This window comes from Labrus bergylta, chromosome 10 (assembly GCF_963930695.1).
Source record: "Labrus bergylta chromosome 10, fLabBer1.1, whole genome shotgun sequence".
Taxonomy (NCBI): domain Eukaryota; kingdom Metazoa; phylum Chordata; class Actinopteri; order Labriformes; family Labridae; genus Labrus; species Labrus bergylta.
The window spans coordinates 4,391,811-4,413,660 of NC_089204.1; the positions used below are offsets into that span (position 1 = coordinate 4,391,811).

A 21,850-nucleotide genomic window follows, 5' to 3' on the forward strand; every position below is an offset into this window, starting at 1 on the left:
CACACGATCTGTAGGCGACAAAACTACAGGGAATATCATACATTTTGAAAAGAGCATACATTTTCTGAAAAGTAGAAAGATTTTCAGCTTGAGTGCTCACAGCGGCTGCAAAAAAAGGCAGAGCGCTCGGGAGAAAAGACGCTGCGCTTTCTGCTGAGAACGCTTTCTCTTCATTGAAAACAACAGAAAGAAGACGCTGCCCCTGAGAAAAAAGGACCCGGGGTCATGTGTTTTTATAGAATCTTGATGAGATAGTGTGCAAAGGTAAAAAAAAAAAAAAAAAAAAGAAAAGCTGAATGGGTGGGCTTTTGTGTTTACACCGACTGTTTTTGTCTGCATTGCACTTTATTATAGAGCAATGCATTGCAACAGACAAACATGCCCGGCCTTTTCACTGCATCCAGACATTTACATTATAGGACTTGTGTCATTCATTCATTTCCTCATTCATTCATCAGTTTCCTTTTATTCATTGAGCAGTCCCTGCAGTTATTTACTCAGTGGAGCTAGAGGAGTGAGTGATCAGCGCATTCCTGTCACGCCATTCCACGGCTCATCAATCACTTGAGTTGAAAGAAAAAACAAGCAAAGGATCTATTTGTATTAGTGTGTGTGTTTATCTAGTATATATGATGGTGTGTGGGAGCCATTATTATCTTTGTAAAGTTGCAAGCAGTGCACAGCTGTGAAAGAACACGTCTCAATATTGTCATCAGCGTATCAACACCGACTATAATGTACCAGCAGGCCCTCCTACAGTACAACTAACACATGACAGGACATTGTTTTCTGCAGACAAGCTTGTATATGGGCAGACAAAATGAGTGATTGGTTCTGTTATGTCCATGAAGTGCATGAAAAGAAAATGAGGAAAAAAGCAGTGGAAACAGATTAAACAGAGACAGTGCAAAGATCAGTGACTTTCTGAGTTGATACTGATGTTGACATTTTCACTCTGACCTCACTCGGAGTTTCTCCTGCCAGACTCCTAGCAGCAAGTCTAAGTGAGCTGATGTGAGAATGCAGCAGGATATTCTCCAGAGAATTCACCACGAGCCAATAGGAGGGAGTGAAGTTCCTACACTGACTGCTGCACGGTGCAGAGAGTGTCTGCACGCGACCCCTACGATCCCCGTGCATGTAATTAATGGCTGCATTATGTTCTCCAGCATGTTGTTGTCCACTCTTTTGTTGATATTATGATTCTGCCAAACTACATGTAGCATTGATATAAAGGCAAATATTCTAATTATAGTTCAGTATAACAGACTCTGTTGCTTTGTATGCTACTTCCGCGTTGTTTTTACGTCATGTCTTAACTCGGAAGACCCCCGCACCCCCTCCCATCGGATAGTCTCCTGCTTTGAAGAGCATATGGGAACAGCCGGGTTGGGAGAATCTCCGGAGCAGTCGTCTTGAAATTATCTAGATATTTTCAGGAGTGTGAATGTGAAAACAGCTTAAGAGTGGTAAGTTATGCTCACCCTTCATGCAGTCACCATCGGCAGCAACATCAAACACTCTATGTGACACACACATAGTGATTTGCAAGTTTAGCTAGTTTAATTAGCCATGAGTGACGACTTGAGAAGCAGCAAAGACACTTCTGCAACAGAAATGTTGGTGGAAGTCGAAGACTTTTCTCCAGAGCTGTATCAGTTTGAACCGTTAGCACAGACAGCGAGTGCTGACACAGCTGGTGCCGAGGACAGTGAGGGGCGAGGAGAGGATAGTGAAAAGACAAATGTTATGGCCTTAAAAGCTTTCTGTGATTTTTCACACTTAAACATAATAGAAATCAAGTATATCCTCTGAAAATAACTCTGTGAGTCATGACTGTCTACAATGGGTGTAACACCCGAGTCCCACTGTCTGTGATGTTTTCAGAGTTTTCAGAGTCCTATCTTCAGTTTGTTTACATCGCCCGGACGGCTGGCTGACTCCTCCCCTCGAGTATAAAAGTTGTTTAATTGAGGGACTAGAGAAAAGAAGAATAACATACTGTACTCACTGCTTAACTGTGTTTCTAGATCACGCTCATTTCAGGTCAATTACATGCAGTGTGAAGATACGAGCATAATAAAGATCACTAGCATTAGCATGCTAACACAACAATGCACCACAAGTTGTTTTGGTTTCATGCTGGTGCTCAAGGGCGACATCTGCTGGATCAAAATATCACAAATAAAGCCTTTAAACATTTTTAAACAAATAGCCTCATTATTGCACTTTTCAATCGGCATATGTCACGCAAGCCACTTCTATTTACATCAGGTGCTGTTGAGGTCACTGCGCTAAGCTCTCTCCTCAAGAGTTTCTCTCCTCCAAAGTTTGCTGAGTCATAGTTTCTTATAGGGTTTGGTGACAAAAGCTGGCACAGCATGCATCACCTGCCTCCAGATGAGCCAACAGAAAAATGTAATTGCAGTAGCCGGGTTTCAATCTGTAGAGGGCAGTCACTATGAATATTTCTAACACAGTATGTCGAATTTAAATTCTTTGTAATCAAACATCGAGATTTGGACCTGAATTGATCAGCAACACTTACTAACCCTTCAGCGCTGTCTGACTATGTTACACTCTTTGTATTTCATAAAGCTGGAAGGCTTTATTTTGCTGTGTGCTCACTGGAGGAGACCAGTCAGCTCGTACCCAGACCCCATGGGGCCATGAAGGGATCTCTCAATAGAACTATGGCAGTCTCCCCGGTTACACATTCAAAACAAACCACAGTTACCATCCCAACATCAGCGGGCTCTTGAACATGCAGCCCTGCTCATTCAAAGTGTGTAGCTGTGGTGACAGGACCATTGAAGTCCTGCTCTACAACAACTGACTGCAGAGAGCCCCCTCTCCCCCCACCCTCTCTACTGTAGAGCTGAGCAGGGACTGACTCCCACTTTCTCACAGATCAGCTGCTGACAACATCACCAAGCTTAAAAATAATCTCTCCATTGTTGTGGTAAATAACTCAGACGCGGGGGAAATAACCTGTCAATCATTTGTCACTGACACAACAGGACATTACAAGTCAATAATGATGAATGCAACAATTCATCTGATAAGTTCAACCATAAATAGAACTTCTGTCTTGGTGTTGTAACACTTTGCTTCTTAAATAGCAGGATGCAGAAACCAGTTTGGAAACATGGTTTTTATGTGACGTTCGTCAAAAGGTAAACGAGCAAGAAATACTTGAACCAAGCAGCAATCTCATGGACTGAAAAACAATGCTATCATGGAAGTTCCAAAGAAATACACTTCCCCAAATGGACACTGGCTCCAAAATGAGTCAATCCCAAAAGACTGCCATATTGAAAAGACAACAGAAAGTAGACCAAACCAGTTTGGGCCTCTAACCTTACTTCTAACAGAGCACTGGGTTCAATGTTTTTATTTCAAGCACCGAGACTTCTCAGCCAGTTCAGTTATTAACTTAATAATGGATATGTGAGCCCCCTCCTATCAGTCTACAAAGTTGCTACTGTAGTTGAATGATAATTTTGAAAGCAACCCAAATTTCCTACAGGGTAGAATTTATTTTACTTCTGAAAACTGTAAGCTTCCTCAATGCTCATTTGACTTTGAAAAACTCCCTGACAGCTTGTTTAACAAGTCAAAAGTAATATGCACCTTGCGTTGAACAGAACTAAAATATCACCCGAGTACTTTGAGTTTGAGCTTCCACCTAAAAGCTAAGCTTACACATGCAGCTAATCGGACTGATGTCAGCATGTAACAGCATCACCAAAGTCAGCAGAGCACCCATGGATGAAACTAAATCTAAGAGGTTAACTACAGCACACAATAAATGGGTGGCAACTGACTGGAAGCCAGTCAACATGGTGGAAGATTCAAGTCTAAGGGAAGAACTCAGTTTGTGGGCCCAAAGTGTGGAGGTTCTGGTCCATAGAGCATCGACCTGTGGCTTCTTTGTTGTTGTTCCCCACCATCTCTGTCCCTGATCTACTATCATGTCTCTCTAGCAAAGGCATTGACTCCCCTCCCCTGCAATTATTTGTAAGTAACTACTGAAAGGTGATAAATGGCGTTTAAAACAGTCGTTTGACAGCGCTATAAATGGGAGATGATCCATAAACTATACACAATAACAATCTGCATGTCCTTTATCTGACGTTGTTGGAACATAGAAGAGCCGGTGTGGGTGGTCAGCAGTAAACTTCACAGTGTGACTGGGGACACATCAGACATCAGGTCATGTCTGCTCCTATGAATACTGTCTACACTGTTCGCCATTCACCAATCGTGTTTGTTTGTTTTTCATTGAATGTGAGGATATAGATGTGAATGTCTCGGTTATGGACAGCTGCCTGCGGAGCAACACGTCCCATGACGTCACATGGAAGTTATACTAAAGCTTTTAATCGCTACACAGACAATGAGCTCCCTTTTCTCCTTTCTAAATATTTCTGTGTGTTGATCAGACATGCCCGCCACTAAACAAAACTCCTGCTTAAATCTGCTTAAATCAACAACTATCCAATATCATAAATACCATTTTTTTGGAATAGGAAAAAAGAAGTGGTAATGTCCTTGAGCTACAGCGACGTGATGTGAATAAGCTCAACGGGAACTGTTCAAGGAATTACAAGTTCCTACAAGACACTTTGAAATCAGGCCTCTGACAGCTTGGCACACAGACAGGGTGATTGATGGGTCTCCTTACCTGCACAGAGGTAGCTCTGAGGAAGCCGCTGTGACACATGACGAGCGAGAGAAATAAACTGCTAGAACTTTCAACCTTCTAGTGGCTGGGTCTAAGAGTTCACTGTGTTTTCCACAATGTCACAATAACTGTGTTACCTGCAAACATTTCTGCAGAATTAATAAAACACGGTGCCAACACTGGTCACACTTGGAGTATCTGCCAACATAGAGGACACAGAGAAGTGATTTATAAGGATGAGATTTTTTTATATCATTAAATATTTAACTGCAACCACTGAACGATAAAACTTGAGTTGACTTGAGTATTTTCTGTTGACGCTGCACACTGTGGAAATTTAGACTCTAATTTAGGGCGCACTCACTCTAAACCCAGTTGCCCTGCACCATGCCTATAGGCCAGATTGTCCCCCCCTTCCAAGTCCCCCACTGGCCTGCACTCACTCTGGACCAGGCCAAACCGGACATGAGCACACCTCATATATCGTCATCACTTCGTAATAATGGATAGTTTTGGATTTTCCCTGAAGACCTCCAATTTCTTTTGTTGATCCAGCTGACTCTGAAAATTCACGTCTGTCCAAATGTCGAGTAAACACTCGACCTCTGCATCGGACCAACGTGAATCCTTTTCTGCTCTTGTGAAAAGTGATTGTTGAAAGGAACGGTCGAATTGAAGGCTAAACGTCATATTCATGTTGCGTACCCGTGCTTGTGCTCGTACATGAGCAATCGTACCGTGCCAAAGCACACCTCCAACCGTGCCAGGGCCAAAGAAGTGTACTGGGCTTGAGCACTCAGACTAGTCAAACAAACTGGACTTTGGGGGTCATACGTGCTTGGGCACAGTAGGGATTTCCTAGTGCGAGTGTGCCTTTATTCATGAACATACCTGCACACCTGTACAGATCCTCCAATGCACCTTCTCTACATTTTGTTGTCTTTATATTCTATTATACGTATATTTTCATATCGCTTTTTTAACTTATTCTATTTAAGTTCCCTGTCAGCAGGAGTACTGCTGTTTTTATAGCCGTTTACTATTTGCTCTATTTCTAAGCTATTTGTTTTGCACCAAAACACCAGGTCAAATGTAGTTGCAATAAAGACGATTCGGATGTTAAAAAACCATTAAGCTTGCAAAAGCAGTCAGCTGCACAGGGATGTAAATATGAGTCTTTGACTCTTCATGATTTCCTTTTATTAGGTTCTGCAGCAATGCCTGCTGGGAGATGTGTGGCATTTCCTGTTTGCACCTTGATGATGCCCCTGTTGGAATCTGTGCCCCACTTAAGCTGAAAGCAGATTCCGGTTAACCTAAAGATGTACTTCCTCTAAGTATAACCCAAAATATGTCAGTAAAACACTGAACTAAGATGTCTGCACACTTCCACTCCACGATAAGCAATGCCTGCACTAATCTGGTTAATCTTAAATGCATTTTAAGGCTTTAGATTTCAACAAACATGCAACAACTGTTTCCCAACCCTGAGTATGGCGTCTCTTGCGAGGATCATATGTGAAGATGTTGTTCTCCGAACAGTTACATGGCAGCCGAGCAGACATGAAGAGCCCTTTAAATGGATGTGAGGATTAGGGGTGTAACCGGCTCCTCTGGGGGAACACAGCTCATTCCCTGAGGGGCTGAAGTTTCTTCACTGCACCATCCCCACTAACCCCCACACCCTCTGCTCATACAAATAACAGAGCGGCAGGAAAGGCTCTCTAATTATGGGAGGTGTGTGCATGATGTGATTTCTTTTAAAGCATAATAACCCGGGCTGTAATTAAGAGCATTTAATGCGGCCGACAACTGCCACTCAAAATCTGTGAACTGTACCTGCTAGAGGGTAGTCTAACACTACCATCTGCTACTGAAGTTAACGAGGGGGGCAAAGTGAACACGTAGGGCTGAGTTATAGAGCCCGCCTGGTTCATCTGCTAACTAACATACAAGATATGTTGGTGTATATGTTTGAATATGCACTGATAATTGATCAGTTTTGCAGAACATAAATCACAGAAAACAATGCTTGAGTGGAACATATAGTCGTGACAGTCTCGTGTTTGTCCAGCAGAGCGCGCTCCAAGTTCATCATCACCACCGTGCACGGTCTGCAGCACATGAAGCAGACCATGGCTGTATCCGAATTGCCAAGTACCTACTCAATCTTTCAGTAGGCAGTACCTACTATCCGTGCTGTATACTGTTTAGTACCTACTATTCAGTATGCACGCACAGTAGGCAGATATTTGTGCATACTTCGTCTGATTCATTCAGTAAGGAAGTGACGTCACTTACGTTTCCCGAACCGGAAAGCTTTATTCAAGAAGAGTAATGCGCATATACAGTCAGGTAAAGAAAAAACAATATCACAATGTAAATCAAGTAAAAGGCAGATTAAATAACTAAATAACATACAGTACATGAAGAAAAGTACAAATGAAAGACAGTAATATATAAAATTATTTAAATAGAGGGGGAAAGGTTTTATAATTATACAGATATTTGTTATATTTTCTATTGTTAATTAAAAGTAGTGATTTCAGTCGGGACTTTAACTCTAGATTTAAAACTGATTCAATTAATCCACGCTCGTTTGTTTTGATTTGGAGGCGGAAGTGACGATTTACGTTTAATTTCGCATAGCATTGTGGGTGGTAAAATACAATTCATTTCCTGAAAGCACGCATCCGATCCATACTGCATGAAACCCGGAAGTTAGTATCCATACTGAAATGTTCAGTATACCAAAAAATGTATACTGAATGACCACGAAAGTTCAGTATACTGAAACTCCATACTGAAAAGTACGTACTGCATACTGAACTGTGGCTATTCGGAAAGGGCCCCTGTTCACTAGAATCTTGACAATGTATAAGTTTGTCTCCTCCTCCATGCGGGGAAACTATCAATGACTGTATTTTTTTTTACCTACAATGGATAATAACAAACTAGGAATGCCTGCTTCCAGTACCTAAAGAAAGCTCAATACTGTATCCCATTGTGCTTTAACTCAATACTGGCTGAAGCAATCTCAAACATCTCTGCACTCTTTATGCTGGGCCTGTATGCCTGCAGGCTTTCAAATTGTTCAGCTTTATGTAGAAGTAACTTCTTGGGCTCTGTGTAAATAATACTGAAGTAGTCAAAGTTTTTAATACTTTGATACTTCTTGATTCCACATGTCTTCAAACGATGTCTTCTCAGATTTCTTTTCAAAAGCTTAAAATAAAAACTGCAGGTCATCAGCCTCATTTTAACCCAAAGTTGCCACAAGTCTCAAGTGAGAGAGAGAGAAGTGGTGGTTGTTCAAACACTTCTGGTGGTGCTGCTCAGTGGGCGTCAGACTATGGTGCTGCTGCTGAAATCACTTTTGTTTATGATTTAAACTATACGTGGCACTGTTGTCAAAGACAAATAGAAAGTTGTAGAAATAACCCTCAGAGGAAAATAAAGTTCATCCTTATCCTGAAATTTACAGGTCAGCAAATACTGATGCTTTCAAGTTCATGTGGGGTAGACCTCAGCGTTTTTCAGCTCTGTGCACTGTGCTAATGATTGTGACATTATCCTCTGTTCAAGTAGAGTTTGTCATGTTCTGATAATAAAGAATAATTAAATCACAATTAACCATCAGTTTTCTTCAACTTTCATTCAGACTTTCAATCTGAAAGAAAGAATGATTTGAAATTTATGGATATCGACTGATATGAACATTTTTATCACGATAACATTTTTTGTAATTTCGCCAAAACCTAATTTGGGGTTTCATAAAGACACAAAAGACATGCTTATCTCTCGTAAAAAGGGACAGAGAGCAGAGGAGGTGACAATGTCTAAATTGTACAAATACATGTCACTCAGTAAAAAGTCCTGCATGTTTCAGGATTACAGCGCCAGTTTAACAAGTAAAAAGTATGAAGCATCAAAGCATCAAAACAGCCAGGTGAAAGAAAATCAATGAGATTGTTTTCTGAGTCTCAGGTTCAACATTTCAACTTAACTCTCATATGCAACTTAAATTCAAAACATTTTATATACGATTTATTTCCTTCTGCCCGGCTCTGATGCTCTCCAATACATCGCAGTTATGTAAATGATGTTAAACGTTATATAACTGATGTTGTATAAACATAAACAACAGGGGAAAAAACAAGACCCAACCATGGCATGGAATGTGATTCTTAGAGGACACAGACAGTTAACATGTATTACCCAGGGTGCACTGCATGTTCAGTTGGCCTACTTTGTGTCATTGTAGTTGTAAAAACAAAAAAAAGGCTCCGAGGCAGCTGATTAATCATTGTGAGGACAGTAACAGAAGCAGGGAGGAGCTGCACACCTCTGATCTAACTAAACACCTTAAAGTGTGTGGTTAGGATTTGACAGAGGCTTGACTTCTTGGCACTTTGCAAACTTCACTTCCTACAGAATAGTTCACAGGTCATGCCAGTTTAAGTTCTACAGTGACGACCAGATGCAAAGATCTGCATGTACGACACCATCTCTGCCACTTCTCATTTCCAATGGTTTCCAAACGACGCGTTCAGAACACATCAACTAATTTCCTCAAAAACATCAACTTGCCCGCCTGGCTGGAGAAAAGCCTCAGCTTAATCATCATCATTTAAAGATTGATGTTTGTATTCATGAGAAGACATTCAGAATGATAGTCTATTGAAAAGACACACATCTGTTGTTTATGTTATCTGGGGCTGGCACATGTTCAAGGCATTTGGCTGAGGTTGGAGGTGGATGACTGGGCATGTGCTGCTTGATTAGTCTGCTGTTCTGTGCAGCGCCTCGGGCCAATGTACATACTGTCATCTGTACGATTTAGCACAGAGAAGGAGCGAGCGAGTCGAACTGGTGAAGTGGGAGGGCCGTGAAAATGTTTGATCCGCGTAAAGATCAGCAGATAAGATGATAAAGTGGCAATTAACCTGGCATCAATTCACACTTTGCCACCTGTTAGGCTGGAGCTAATCGATTATACTTTTTTCTGATGGATTTTTTTTTTTTAGATTATGAAATGAGCCTGGTGAAAGTCAGCGGCTGAACTAGAAAAGCTTCTGAATATCAATATGAACATGATCAGTTCCGTAGCAGAGGCAGAGATGTACAGGTGTTTAAAAACCTTCTGTCAGCCGTGCGTCCATGTCAGCTCATGAGCAGCAGCTAAAAGTGTTGCAAACAGTGGAGTCTGCTGGACAAACTATGTACTGATGACACCAGCTCTACATTATCACAAGCAGCAAAAGCTGTATTCACTGGAATACAACAAACACTGCAAGTATATCAATTTAATGTGTGACAGGCCCTTAAAAAGTTCAGATACATAACTAATAATACTACATCTAATGTTGCATATTCACCATTCAATTTTGACTTTTTTTCCCCTCCCATGTCAATATTATGCTTTAAACTGCACTTTCTTTTGGTCACCTGATTTGTGACTGAGATATAATCTTAACATGTCCACCCATTCTGCATGACATTTCTGTGATCCTTGACTCTGAACTTTGCTTTAACATGTAAATAACTCAGATTCATATTTTCCCCCAATTGAGGAATATTGCAAATGCTAAATATTTTCTATCCAAAGCCGACCTCCAAAGGCTGACCTCAATGCTCACTCAGGTTTGTTAACGACTATATTTCTGATAATTGTCTGTCGTTTCCATGATGAGCTCTAGCAGATGGGCAGCTCTTTCAGCCAACGCCTCATTCCACCAATGCACAACACAGACCTGAGCTGCATATCTCCTTGTATCTAAATTCCTCTTAAATGCACCTTTTGCTATATTATACCTAATAAATATGAAACTGTAAGTCATTTGTTTACACACTACATAACTTGCTGCTATTAATCATAGCAAGTCACTTTAATTCATCACTTGTTACGCTAACTTGCCACTCACTGAACAGAATGTCTTAATTGTCCTGTATAGTTAACTTCACTCCTTTGTATTCCACTTGTATGTACTCTGGTTTATTATTAAGTAAGGACGGACCATAGACTGCATACAGAGAGCCTCTTGGCTTCAGTGAAACAAATGTGGAACTGCCTTTCCAGCACTCGTTATATTGGCCAACAGGGGGCACTTAACACAGGCTGTAAAAAGGAGCCAGACTGTGTTTTAGTCCATTAGGAGGTGATTTCTTAATAAACATTTTCCCGTCTTAATCACTCATTTCAAGTCATTTTAATACAGCATGATGCTCGTTCAGTGAACAATGGTCCCATCTAGAGTGACACAGATGATGCTACTTCTAACCAAGCCCCACCCTATGACATCCTTATAATCAATGGTGGCTCCCAAAAAAGTAGATGATAAAAGTCAAAATGCTTTTCTCACAGATGGTTGGCCCTGACGCAACGGGTGATATTCACAATGCCTTTCTCACACACACACACACACACACACACACACACACACACACACACACACACACACACACACACACACACACACACACACACACACACACACACACACACACACACACACACACACACACACACACACACACACACACACACACACACACACACACACACACACACACACAATGATATATGATATTTAAGAGAAATCTACAGGTTCTTATAGTACTTACCCTCCCTCACTCTCTGCCTCCTCTGAGCTCCGCCCCCCTGCTCTGGCCGCGGTGATGCTGCCTGCAGCCCTTTTCCTTCGTGTCGGCGTGGTCCTTTGGAGGGGGCTAGCTCGCCTCCCTTGATCTCGCCCCCTCAACTCCTCCCTGACTTGGTCCGGCAGGGTCGGTAGAGCGTTCTTCAATGACTTCATCTCCTCTTTCAGTTCGGACACACACTGGATCAGGGCCTCGAGGCGCTCCAGCACCTCAACCTGACCCCTGGGCATACCTGGGCCATCCACCACCATGAGGCCAGTTCCTTGTTCATTTTTGCTGCTGAGGTAGAATCCCGGCCAGGAGCTTCTTCGTTTTGAACTAAAGCCCCTGTAGCACACCACAGCCAGACTGACACCAGCCACTCCAGCCAGAGCTCCCAGAACCAGCACCTTGCTGTCTGCCTGGGCCATCCTGCAGGCCTGCAGAAAACAGACAGAAACCACACGTTTGAAGAAACTCTTTTCAGGGAACTCCTTCTAACATTACATAATAAAAACATGTTTTTGTAAGTGCACAAAATGGAACTAAAGTTATTTTAGCAATTCAAAGGCAGCCATTTTCTCCGGATACACTTTTTAAGATTTTGGTTGAAGTTGTCTTTGGGTCCTGACAGAAATTAAAGTGCTCTGAAAAAAGTGCTAATGGACCAACGTTTTTGCAGCATAGTTTGAAAAGATTTGCGATACAGTCCAAAACTCATTACAAAAAATGTCATAAAATAACAAATTTCAATCTCACAGATCCACACACAGTAACTTCTATGATGATGCTTGATTGTTTTTTAAGCATTAATAAAAAAAAACTGCTATAGCAAGACACTGATCATAAAAGTGCTGTCATGAAGTTGTGACGTGCGTACATGTAAATGACATTAAATCCTGATTATGAGAAGGAAAATTGGCAGCATGGCAGCTGGAAAAAACGCCCGCTGGCCTGAGGAAGATCTGAGAATAAAGTTGCTCATTGGGAGCTTAACAGTGTGTGGACCTTTCTCTTTTTTCTGCAGCATAACATCTCTATCAGATAGTAAGCTTACACCTTTAACACAGGGGTCTGAAATGATCTACGACTGACTGGAGTGCAGAAACTCACAGTTACCGACTGTTTCTATCACTAACTACCTGGAGGTGTTACACAGCTTTTACAATATAAAACCTCAGTGTGAAGCACAAGGACAGACAAGATGTGTCTTCTCTTATTATGAGACATTAGTCTCTTAATCAAGTTGAGTAATCCTGATCCCTGTGTGTCCTCAAAATGTGCCTCTTGTCATTAATAAAAACAGAAGGAGGTGAAGTAAAACTTTAATACTCAGCATGTAGCTTCGTCTTGCGTCAGTGGTCAAAGTCCCTGTTTCTTCAGTAAACGCTACAGTGCAGACAGACACATGTAAAGGTAGAAACCTGCAGGTAGTCTGAGAGCTATGACAGAGTAAACAAGCTTAGATAATGGGATCAACACAGCTAACCACTCAGTGATCTCCTTATCAAAAAGAGAACAACATCAAACATTGACACACAGAATAAGTCATGTCTGGAGCATCCCTCGTCATTATTATTATCTGTTCGTTTTTAACATTAGTATTTATTAAGTCCTGCTGCTAGCTAACAGCAGGAAGTTGTTGTTTGCTAACACAGAAAACGAGCTGTTCAAATATCACACACACAGAATAACAATAAACCGGAAAATAAGCATTTTTTGTATAGAAAAATGTACTAAAGTGACGGTAAAAGAGACCTTACTGGACAGGGAAGGAGGCTCAGGCACGGCAGTAGCCTTGACAGTTCGCCCGTGTGCCCGTCTAAACAGTCCGTGTAGACTCAGAGAGGCCGGAATCAAAGGTTCCGGGCTTCGCTTCACACAAACACACACCTACAATAAATTAAACAAACCACTTGGTAAAATTATTTAACGATTAAAACCAGTGTATTGACCTAAGTGTATCCTGTTAATGCTGCCTCAGAATATGTGTGGAGTAAATTACTACCCCTCTCCATCCAAGCTTGTCAAACCAGAATTACCACCTTGAGGTTACCTGCCTGCCGACAGGGGCGTCGCCAGGAACTCCGGGCCCCACGAAAAGATCTCACATAGGGCCCCTACCACGGCCCAAACTAACCCCAGAGAATTTCTACAACAACACCTCCATCACACAAATGACCAATAAAAACTTTAAACAACTATGCCATGTTTTACACCCTGAAAATGGAAGATAAATAATCACTGTAATATAGCCTCATAGTTTAAACATAATTATAACTTTGTAATATTTGCACCTTTCAGACATTTGAAACATTTCCAGCAACATTATTTTACTTATCAACTGGCTATAGTTAATGACCCAAAGGCTTTTATTGTATAAAGTGACCTTATTGGTAAGATTATTGAATTAAAAAATTCTACTGGCATTAATGATAAACTGTAAACATACAATACATCTGAATTAGATTCTGCCACACTTGTCAGCATGAAATTAGGCTGTAATAGTTCTTCTCTGTTCTGACTTCACTTTAATTCTTCTTACACTGCATTATAATTTGTCTCACCTGATGTTCAAAATGTTGTTTTTTGGGCAGAAGTAGTGGACTCAGTTTTAATGCTAGCGTGACAACATTGAACTACACTGAATCTGTTGATGTCAAATATGTTACTGTAGCTCGCTGGGAAAGACGCTAAATATAGCTCCAAAGAGGACTCTTTTTGACCGCGATGTAATATTTTTATAAAATAGGGTCGTATGAAATCGTATCTATGAAGGGGATTAATAAAATATATTTATACATAAAACACAGACATGATCCAAACTATATTTTGGGCTGAATTCCTCTAACAACTGGTTTAATCTGCAGCCTGCAGGAGCAATCCAGTCGAGAGGTGGTGGGAGGACTAAACCATTCTGCGCATTCAGAAGGGGGGGAGAGGGCCTTTTAGAGAGATTTCACATTTTTTCTAGAAAGGAATTCTGAATGTTTGTTTATTTATTCAGACAATTCTAATTATCTTATTGCAGTTATAACTTAGAGAAAAAAGCAAAATAAGAAATACATTTTTATTTCAGGCTCATGAAGGGCCCCCTTCCCCACTAGGGCCCTGGGTAGTCAGTCTCACTTTTCCCCCCACTACGACACCCCTGCCTGCCGAACACAGATTATATTACTGTTTTGTGACAAAATGCATGTATCAGAGTCCAAACAAAGCTGTATTTTCGTGGTTCATTTAAGGAAGTATTGTTGAGTAGGATCAGGTTTAAATGCGCAGGAATGTGCTGCTTGTTCATGATCTTGTAGTCTGGTATTAAGAGCCTTTGAGGTGACATTTTTAGATGAACGTTTTTTTTTTTTTAAAGCGGAGGAATGCTGTTCACCTTTTTGTTGTTTTTATGACAACTGTTTTCCTTCTAAAGAACCCTTTTTCATCAACCTTCTCATCAAACACAAGGAAATAATAAGAGAGCAAAATTCAACACACAACAGTTACAGCAGTGTGAGGAGTGTGTGCAATCAATTAGATTTACAAACAGGTAGTAAAAAAATGCCTTTAAAGAAAGTCATTAAGAATTGTATTGAGAGACAGGAGCCTAGCGGTTAGTGCGCGCCCCATGTACAGCGGCTTAAGTCCCTGAGAGCGGGCAGCCCAGGTTGAAGTCCAACCTGTGGCTCCTTTCCTACATGTCATTCCCCTCGCTCTCTCTCTCTCCCTCTCTCTCCCTGGTTTTTGACTCTATTCCCTGTCATGTCTCTAAAATAAAGGCATAACATAAAAGGCATGTTGCATTTCCCAGTTTTGTGTTGCACCCATAAAATCTTCTGCTTCATCAGTCCTTTGTGATATCACAAACATTGTGTCTACCTGTGGAGTAATAAGAGGCTCAAACAGAGACCTACCTCTGTGATCCTCTCGTCTCAGTGTGTCCCTGCAGAGCGTCAGGACAGACTGTGCAACACGTTTATTATCACATCAACCTTGGACCTGCGGACCTCACTGGTTTGATTCAAGCATTTGGCATTGATTGTGGAGGGGTGGTTAACAAGTGATTTATTTCATTTCTGATGATGCAACAGCTCAATACTATTTTTTTTTTTTTTTTTTTTTTTTTAACTTGTATTACTTAATTTTTGGGTTTTCCTCTCATTTTGTAGATTTGGAGATGATTACGGATTTTAAAACTTCCCAACAACAATGACCATGACTCAGCTTGTTGCACAAAATGCATTCTGGGTTTGATGGTGTTTATTTGACTTGGCAGAACTACATGAGCTCCCTTTAAGTTTTTCCTTTTAGTCTTTAGAGAGGTAGAGAGCCGTACTTGCGTGGAAACAGGTTTCGGAGAATTCTCTTGTGTGAAGATTGCTACGTGCAGTTTCTTCCCTGCTCTCTGCACGCAGTATTGTTTCTCAGCCCACAGCCTGCATTCTGCCTGCACAGGGAACAAAAAGCCCACCTGAAACCCGCAGGCATGGCGGTGCAGAAAAGCTTGGCCGCAGCAGGCCTTGGTTGGCCCTGTAGACTCAGATATGGAGATAAGGGAGGCGCATCCAGCCATGGCCTTGCTCCTGTCGGGTCAAAGCCGGCAGATAAGCAGATAACGTCAACACGGTCGTTTCACGCACCGACCTCACATCAACTCTAACTCTTGTACCACAGGGGGAGAAATAACAGCAGACTCAGATTTGCCTTATGCACATAAATAAGCCCATTACAGCTGTCAAACATTACATGGGAGAAGAATCAGGGTGAAACAAGGCATCACTATCAGGACTCTGCTGCACACCACAGAGCTGTTCCCTGTCTGTTTGATGGAGTGTTTTCTACCTGTGTGTGGGGGTGGGGGGTGGGGGGGGACTTCTGTATCAGCTGAGCGTGTTTACACACAGTTTAAAGAGTCATTCAGCCTGAAAGATTCTGCAGGACGGAACAAAGTCGTTCAGCTCCAATGTTGGTGAGGGACTGCAAAGTCCAACTCACTGACCTGCACATGGAGAAGGTTTAACCATTCCACATTTAATTTTTTACTCCAAAAGCTGAAAGCCATCTGTTAAATGTTTGCTTAAAGTTATATTTTGTGAGAAACAGAGCTGTGGATGTAGTTGGAAATCAGGCGGTAACAAGCCACAGGTATTGAAGTACTCGAAATCGGTCTTGGTGTTAAACGGTCTAAATGAGTGGCCACCCCTTGCACACTGGATGATCATTTTTTTAATTGATATTTATGGTCTTGGTCCTGAATCTGTCTTGCCATGCCTTAGTCCTGGTCTTGGCCTCACCCTGCCTTGGTTTTGTTCTCATTCCCTAAATGTCTTGGTCTTGGTCTAGGTCTCGCCCTGCTTTTCTCTTGGTCTTGGTCTTGGTCTTGTCTCGGTCTTGACTACAACACTACTGGATACAGATACAAATGCTAATTCTTCTATGATTGTTTATACACAAATTGATAAAGTTTAACAGATCTCAAATACATTAAATCCTTCTTCCCCCACTCTAGAAACTGGTTTTCCCGAGAACCTGGTCTGAACAGCAGCAGCTGATACTCGGATACTATGCTGCTGTATGACCGGTTCACTGATCTTAACTCCTGGTCCTGACTTGTTTTTCAGGCTTCAATCCCCAACACAAGCAGCTCAACAGGAGCAACATTTTCTCTTCATGGGACGCTGGTCAAAGGGGGTAGGAGCGGCAAGGCTCCCACGACATCCTCCTTAAGTTCAGTCTGAGCCGTGTGTATGAACTCAGGGGCAGAAATGTTCCTTCTTTTGAGCAGAATAAAATCTGAGTGTTGATTTTTTTAAAGTTTGATTAAATCTGATGGCTTCATCAAATATTTTAAGAAAGCAAAGTGAAGGTTTAGCTAACATGACCTTAGCCTCAATCCATTTTTCTTGTTTTGAAAATATTATATAACATCAATATTTTAATTTCTAAGGTTTGATAGCCTAAATGTAATGAAATGTTTCCCCCCCAAAAAAACTGTAAATTTGAAGACTACTCTGAAATGATCTGAACCAAACAAGAAAGTGTAAAACAAGCCAGAGACATGACTGTATCTCATTTAACGTAAATTATTTATATTGCTTAAATTATAGTCAAGAAAATCCAGTGAATTGTTATCAAAAGACTTTGCAGCTCAAAAACTACAATATAACAAAGTGTATGGGTCTCATTCCACCTTAGAAAATAAGGCCTAGCTTGCTTGTATTGAGTAATAATATCTGCCAGTGCAACACAAACATTTTTTACTTTTATTTTCATTAGATCAACATCTTATTTTAAGAGATTCTAAAACAATCTTTACAGTGTGTGTTGTTAAGCACAACTGAGGCTGTAACTTAGGCCCTCTAGTGGAGAGAATTTGTCACTGCACCAATCCTCTGTCTCCCTCTCTTTCTCTCTGTGCATCTCTGCAGCAGCTCAGATATCACACAGGTGTTGAGTTAACGTCATTAATTCATCACTGATTCAAGTTAAGCTGGAGACAAGACAAGTTTCCACTGCTTACTGTCGTCTGACACAAAACAGTCTTCATGGAAAAAGAGACTTGACCATCGAGCATAATCCTGAATAAACAGCTCATACACTCACACACAAAAACAACCAATTCACCTGCCTTAAAATGTATTCAACTAAAAACACCTGTCTTCTGTCTGACAGTCACTGCTCCCCGAGGAAGACCATAAAGCTACTGTAAAGAGCATTTCATCATATTACAGCATGCAGATGGTCCCCACGTTGACCTACAAACATATTTGTGTCTTTATGAATAGATGCTGAGACTTCACAGGTAGGTTTGATCCGCTGGTTAAAGCATTGTTTAAATAGTTTCTGTATCAGTTTGAAGCTGAAGTCAGCATCCTTATCATGTTGATTCTGTTACAGCATGTTTCACATTCTTAATGTCAGAGTGTTGTTTCGATGATGAATTCATGAACATCATTTGCATTTGTTGGTACCTAACTCTACTATCATGCTGTTTTCATTGGTTTTAAAAATCAATCCATTGAATACAAACTATTTCACAGAGAGTCAGAGGCCCAGCCCTTTTTAATCCTGCATTAAAACTAAAGAACTCCAGGCTATAAGAGATTAAACTCTGAACCGTTTTTAAGGGAAATTGAAGGCTTTACTTTACAACCGTCACAGTTTTTTTCATGCCTTTCTGCCTCTTTTGTAGGCCTTTCACACTTGCACAAAACTCCTGACAGAGTCCTGATATTTCCAGGAGGAGCTGTTTATGTGAATGCAAACAGACTTCACCTGGAGTTTCTCCTGCCAGACCCCTTAATATTTTCTCCGCAAAGAGTGCAAGTGAGCTGATGTGAGAACGCAGCAGGATATTCTCCGGAAAATTCACCTGGAGCGAGTGGGAGGGGGTGGTGATTAAACAGCGGCATTACGATTTCTGGTCCTCACTATGCTCTTCTCCGCTCTTTTGTTGATATTGACGTCTGATTGAACTATTCTCATTATAGTGTTATTTTGTCAAGACTTATCCTCCACTTCTACGTGGTTCTTATACCCTCTTATATGGCTGATTTATCTAGATGTAACAAATGTTTGACTTTGGTTCCTGTTCACTTTTTGTTTGTTAAATAATGGTTTCTTGTAAGCCAGTTATTTGTCTTGGCAAATGTCATGACACAAGTGATAAAATCAAATCAATCAATCAGGTGAAAGACAAACACGGTCATGATGACTGATGCATGCTGGAAATGAGGCACAGAGATTACATCAGAGAAGACTCTGGGACGGACTGCTCTAATGGTTTCTGTTGACGTCTTGCTTCCTGTTTGTCCTCCTCTGCAGAGACACAATCTGTCAAACAATCAGGACAACATACACATTTAATTTCATTACACAATACAAGCAGATGGAGATGTAGGTGATATAATTGGTAAGAAAACAACCACATTTAAAACACAAAAATCTTCCTGGCCCTTAAGTCTGAAAAAAGTGCTTACATTTCAGAAAATCTCATAGTTACAATGAAATGAAACAAACTCAAACAAACTCATTCCAGAGCTGAGTGAATTAACAAACTATGTGAAGCCCACAGCGGCGATCACTCATGGGGGGCAGTAGCTCAGTCTGTAGGGACTTGGGTTGGGAACCAGGAGGGTCGCCGTATGTACCAAAGTATGGTTGTCTGGTTGCTGGAGAGGTGCCACGTCACGCTTCCTGAGTACTGCCGAGGTGCCCTGTAACACCAAACCCCCGAATGCTCGTGCACTCCTACATGTGAAACCCCTCTCTCTGACATCTCTCCATTAATGCATGTTCATAGGTCTTATTTCTGCATGTGTGTATTTCAGAATGTATAGACCAATTTCCCCTCAGGGAATAATTAACTTAAGTAAATAAATTAAAAAACAACCTTGTGTCTTTCTCTGAGTTGTGTGTTGAGCTGCAGGTGAAGGCAGTTATCTGGTCCTGTTTTTATCAGCTCAGAAATAAAGCCAAGATCAAGTCTCTAATGTCAGGCAGAGATCTGTGAAATCCAATCCTCACTTTTATTTCCCTCTCACCTTCACCACTGTGACGCTCTATACACCTTAAAAAAACGCACATTTTACACCTCCAGACATATTTTAAAGCATCAGCTTGAATTCTAACCAGAATGTGCCCACATCACACATATTTTTTAACCTCCCATTACTGGCTGCCTGTTTGTTTCAGAATTGATTTAAAAATGATTTAAATCACGTTAAAGGTTCAGACATGGGCTGGTTCCTTGCTTAGATGTATTGAGGTTTTTATCCCTCTATGAGCCAGGACGCAGTCTGAGATCCTCTGGTCGTGCTCTGCTGGCTGTTCCAAGGTCCAGGTGGAACACTTAAAGCGACAGGGCTTTCAAATGTCGCTTGTCAATGTTTTTGCATGGCAGAGATAGGTATAAAGGAGCAAAAGAATTACCATTCAGGCTCCTGCATCACCTTTCAGATATCGCCTCAACTTAGAAATAGGATGGACTTTGAGCAGTCGGCTCTTTGTACCAAGCGTAGAAGAGGTTGGTAGCTTTATAAATACCTGTCGATATGTGAGCATAGTATGGATTTTTCGTAATAATAGTTTCAAAGTTGAATGTGGTTTTTGATGGACCCAGGAAAGCCACACCTACAAATCCAGGGCACCCACAATCAAAAAACTGCTGACCGTGTAAACCTATGCTGCATGGGAAAGCTCATTAAATACATTTCATATAATCCAATAAATGTCTCAGACTGGCACAAGGTCATATTTGACCCGTTACCCATGGGATATTTGACATATTGGACCAGAGGCAAAATTTTAATATCTTATCTGTTTCTTGATTATGTGGAATGAGGAATATGCAATATATTCTGCAAGGATGGCAGAAAGATACAAGGCGGTTCTGTGGTCCTCATCAGTTTATGTACTTATATTTTTTTGTTTAATTTACTGTTTTGATAGCCCACTTTGTCTGTGATATAAAACTGTGCAGTGCAACATGTCCCTGTTTGGAGGGATTGTGTTACAGTAAGAGGCAGGAGGTCTTTAGAGGGAACGTGTTTGTTTGTGCAGTGAGGTCGAAATGTAAAATCTGTGCACTGTCTGTGTGATGTGATGCATAATTATTAAAAAAATAAAATGTTAAAATAAAAAAATTAAGACAATGAACAAACATACACATAATAAAGGTTATACTAATGTTTGGATGTGATGAAAGACCAATCTGGGAATGAAGATATCATTTTGGTGGACGAAAACGAGAGAGATGAGAAAGCTAAATGAACAAATATATGAATAGATTAGATGACAAAAATGAGTGTTTTCTATCTGTGTGACACTCTGCATGAAGAGTAAGAGCAAAGCAGGAAAAAGTCAGGAGAGGAGGAGGGAGTCCCTTTTTAGTTGCAGTCAGATCACGGCCAGCAGGTGGCACTAGAATAACTATTGAGACCTCCTGAGAGGTGCAGGTGTGGGTACGGAGCACAGGTAGGACTTTCCACTGGAGACATTACAAGCAGAGGTGTTGCTCATTTTCATCCTTAAAATAGTCTGTTGTGTAGAGAGAGACCGAATGAGTCTCTTCAGATGTCTGCACTGAGGGACACACAGCAGCTCTCTGTGGTTGAAGCTGGACTGAGCTGAAGATCAGGATAATCTGCTGTTAAACACAGCCTGAGCTCGGACACATTACCCAGAATACATCAGTGCAGGCGAAGGTGAGGAAAGCATGAGTCCCCATGACGTCTGCTTTGCATGCAGTTTGGACCACAACATGATATTTAGATGTTTCCAAACACCAGGAAATGATCTTAAAAACTGTTTTCTATTTTCAAAAATTAGATGTGGAATAAAAAACTACAGCATGAGAACATGAGAACATTATGACTTTTGTGAAGTCATTATTTCAAAGCAGGATAAGCTAAGGAGAGACATATTAGTAAAGGTTATGGTGTTGAAGTTTGGAACAATAAGACAAAAATAAACTGTGATTCCAGAGACGTTAAAACCACTTAAGTATGGAGTCTGACGGGTCTCAATGTTCAT

The 21,850-nt window shown here is 41.1% G+C and overlaps 1 protein-coding gene across 4 annotated transcripts in view; it reads right to left on the reverse strand.

Annotated features, from left to right (window-relative positions):
* The window catches only part of LOC109997501 (regulator of microtubule dynamics protein 2), a 41,297-nt gene extending 25,976 nt beyond the window's left edge, over positions 1–15,321 (reverse strand). Inside the window, exons 1-3 of one of the 4 annotated variants that reach the window (XM_020652000.3) lie at positions 15,232–15,258; positions 13,085–13,219; positions 11,312–11,766 (exon numbers count right to left, since the gene is read on the reverse strand). In XM_020652000.3, the coding sequence (XP_020507656.2) occupies positions 11,312–11,757 (446 nt within the window). In that variant the 5' untranslated portion in view covers positions 11,758–11,766; positions 13,085–13,219; positions 15,232–15,258. Of the gene's footprint in view, positions 1–11,311; positions 11,767–13,084; positions 13,279–15,231 lie in introns of those variants that run through there. The other 3 variants (XM_020651999.3, XM_020652002.3, XM_065959350.1) reach the window with 3 other exon arrangements.
* Between the last annotated feature and the right edge of the window lie 6,529 nt (positions 15,322–21,850).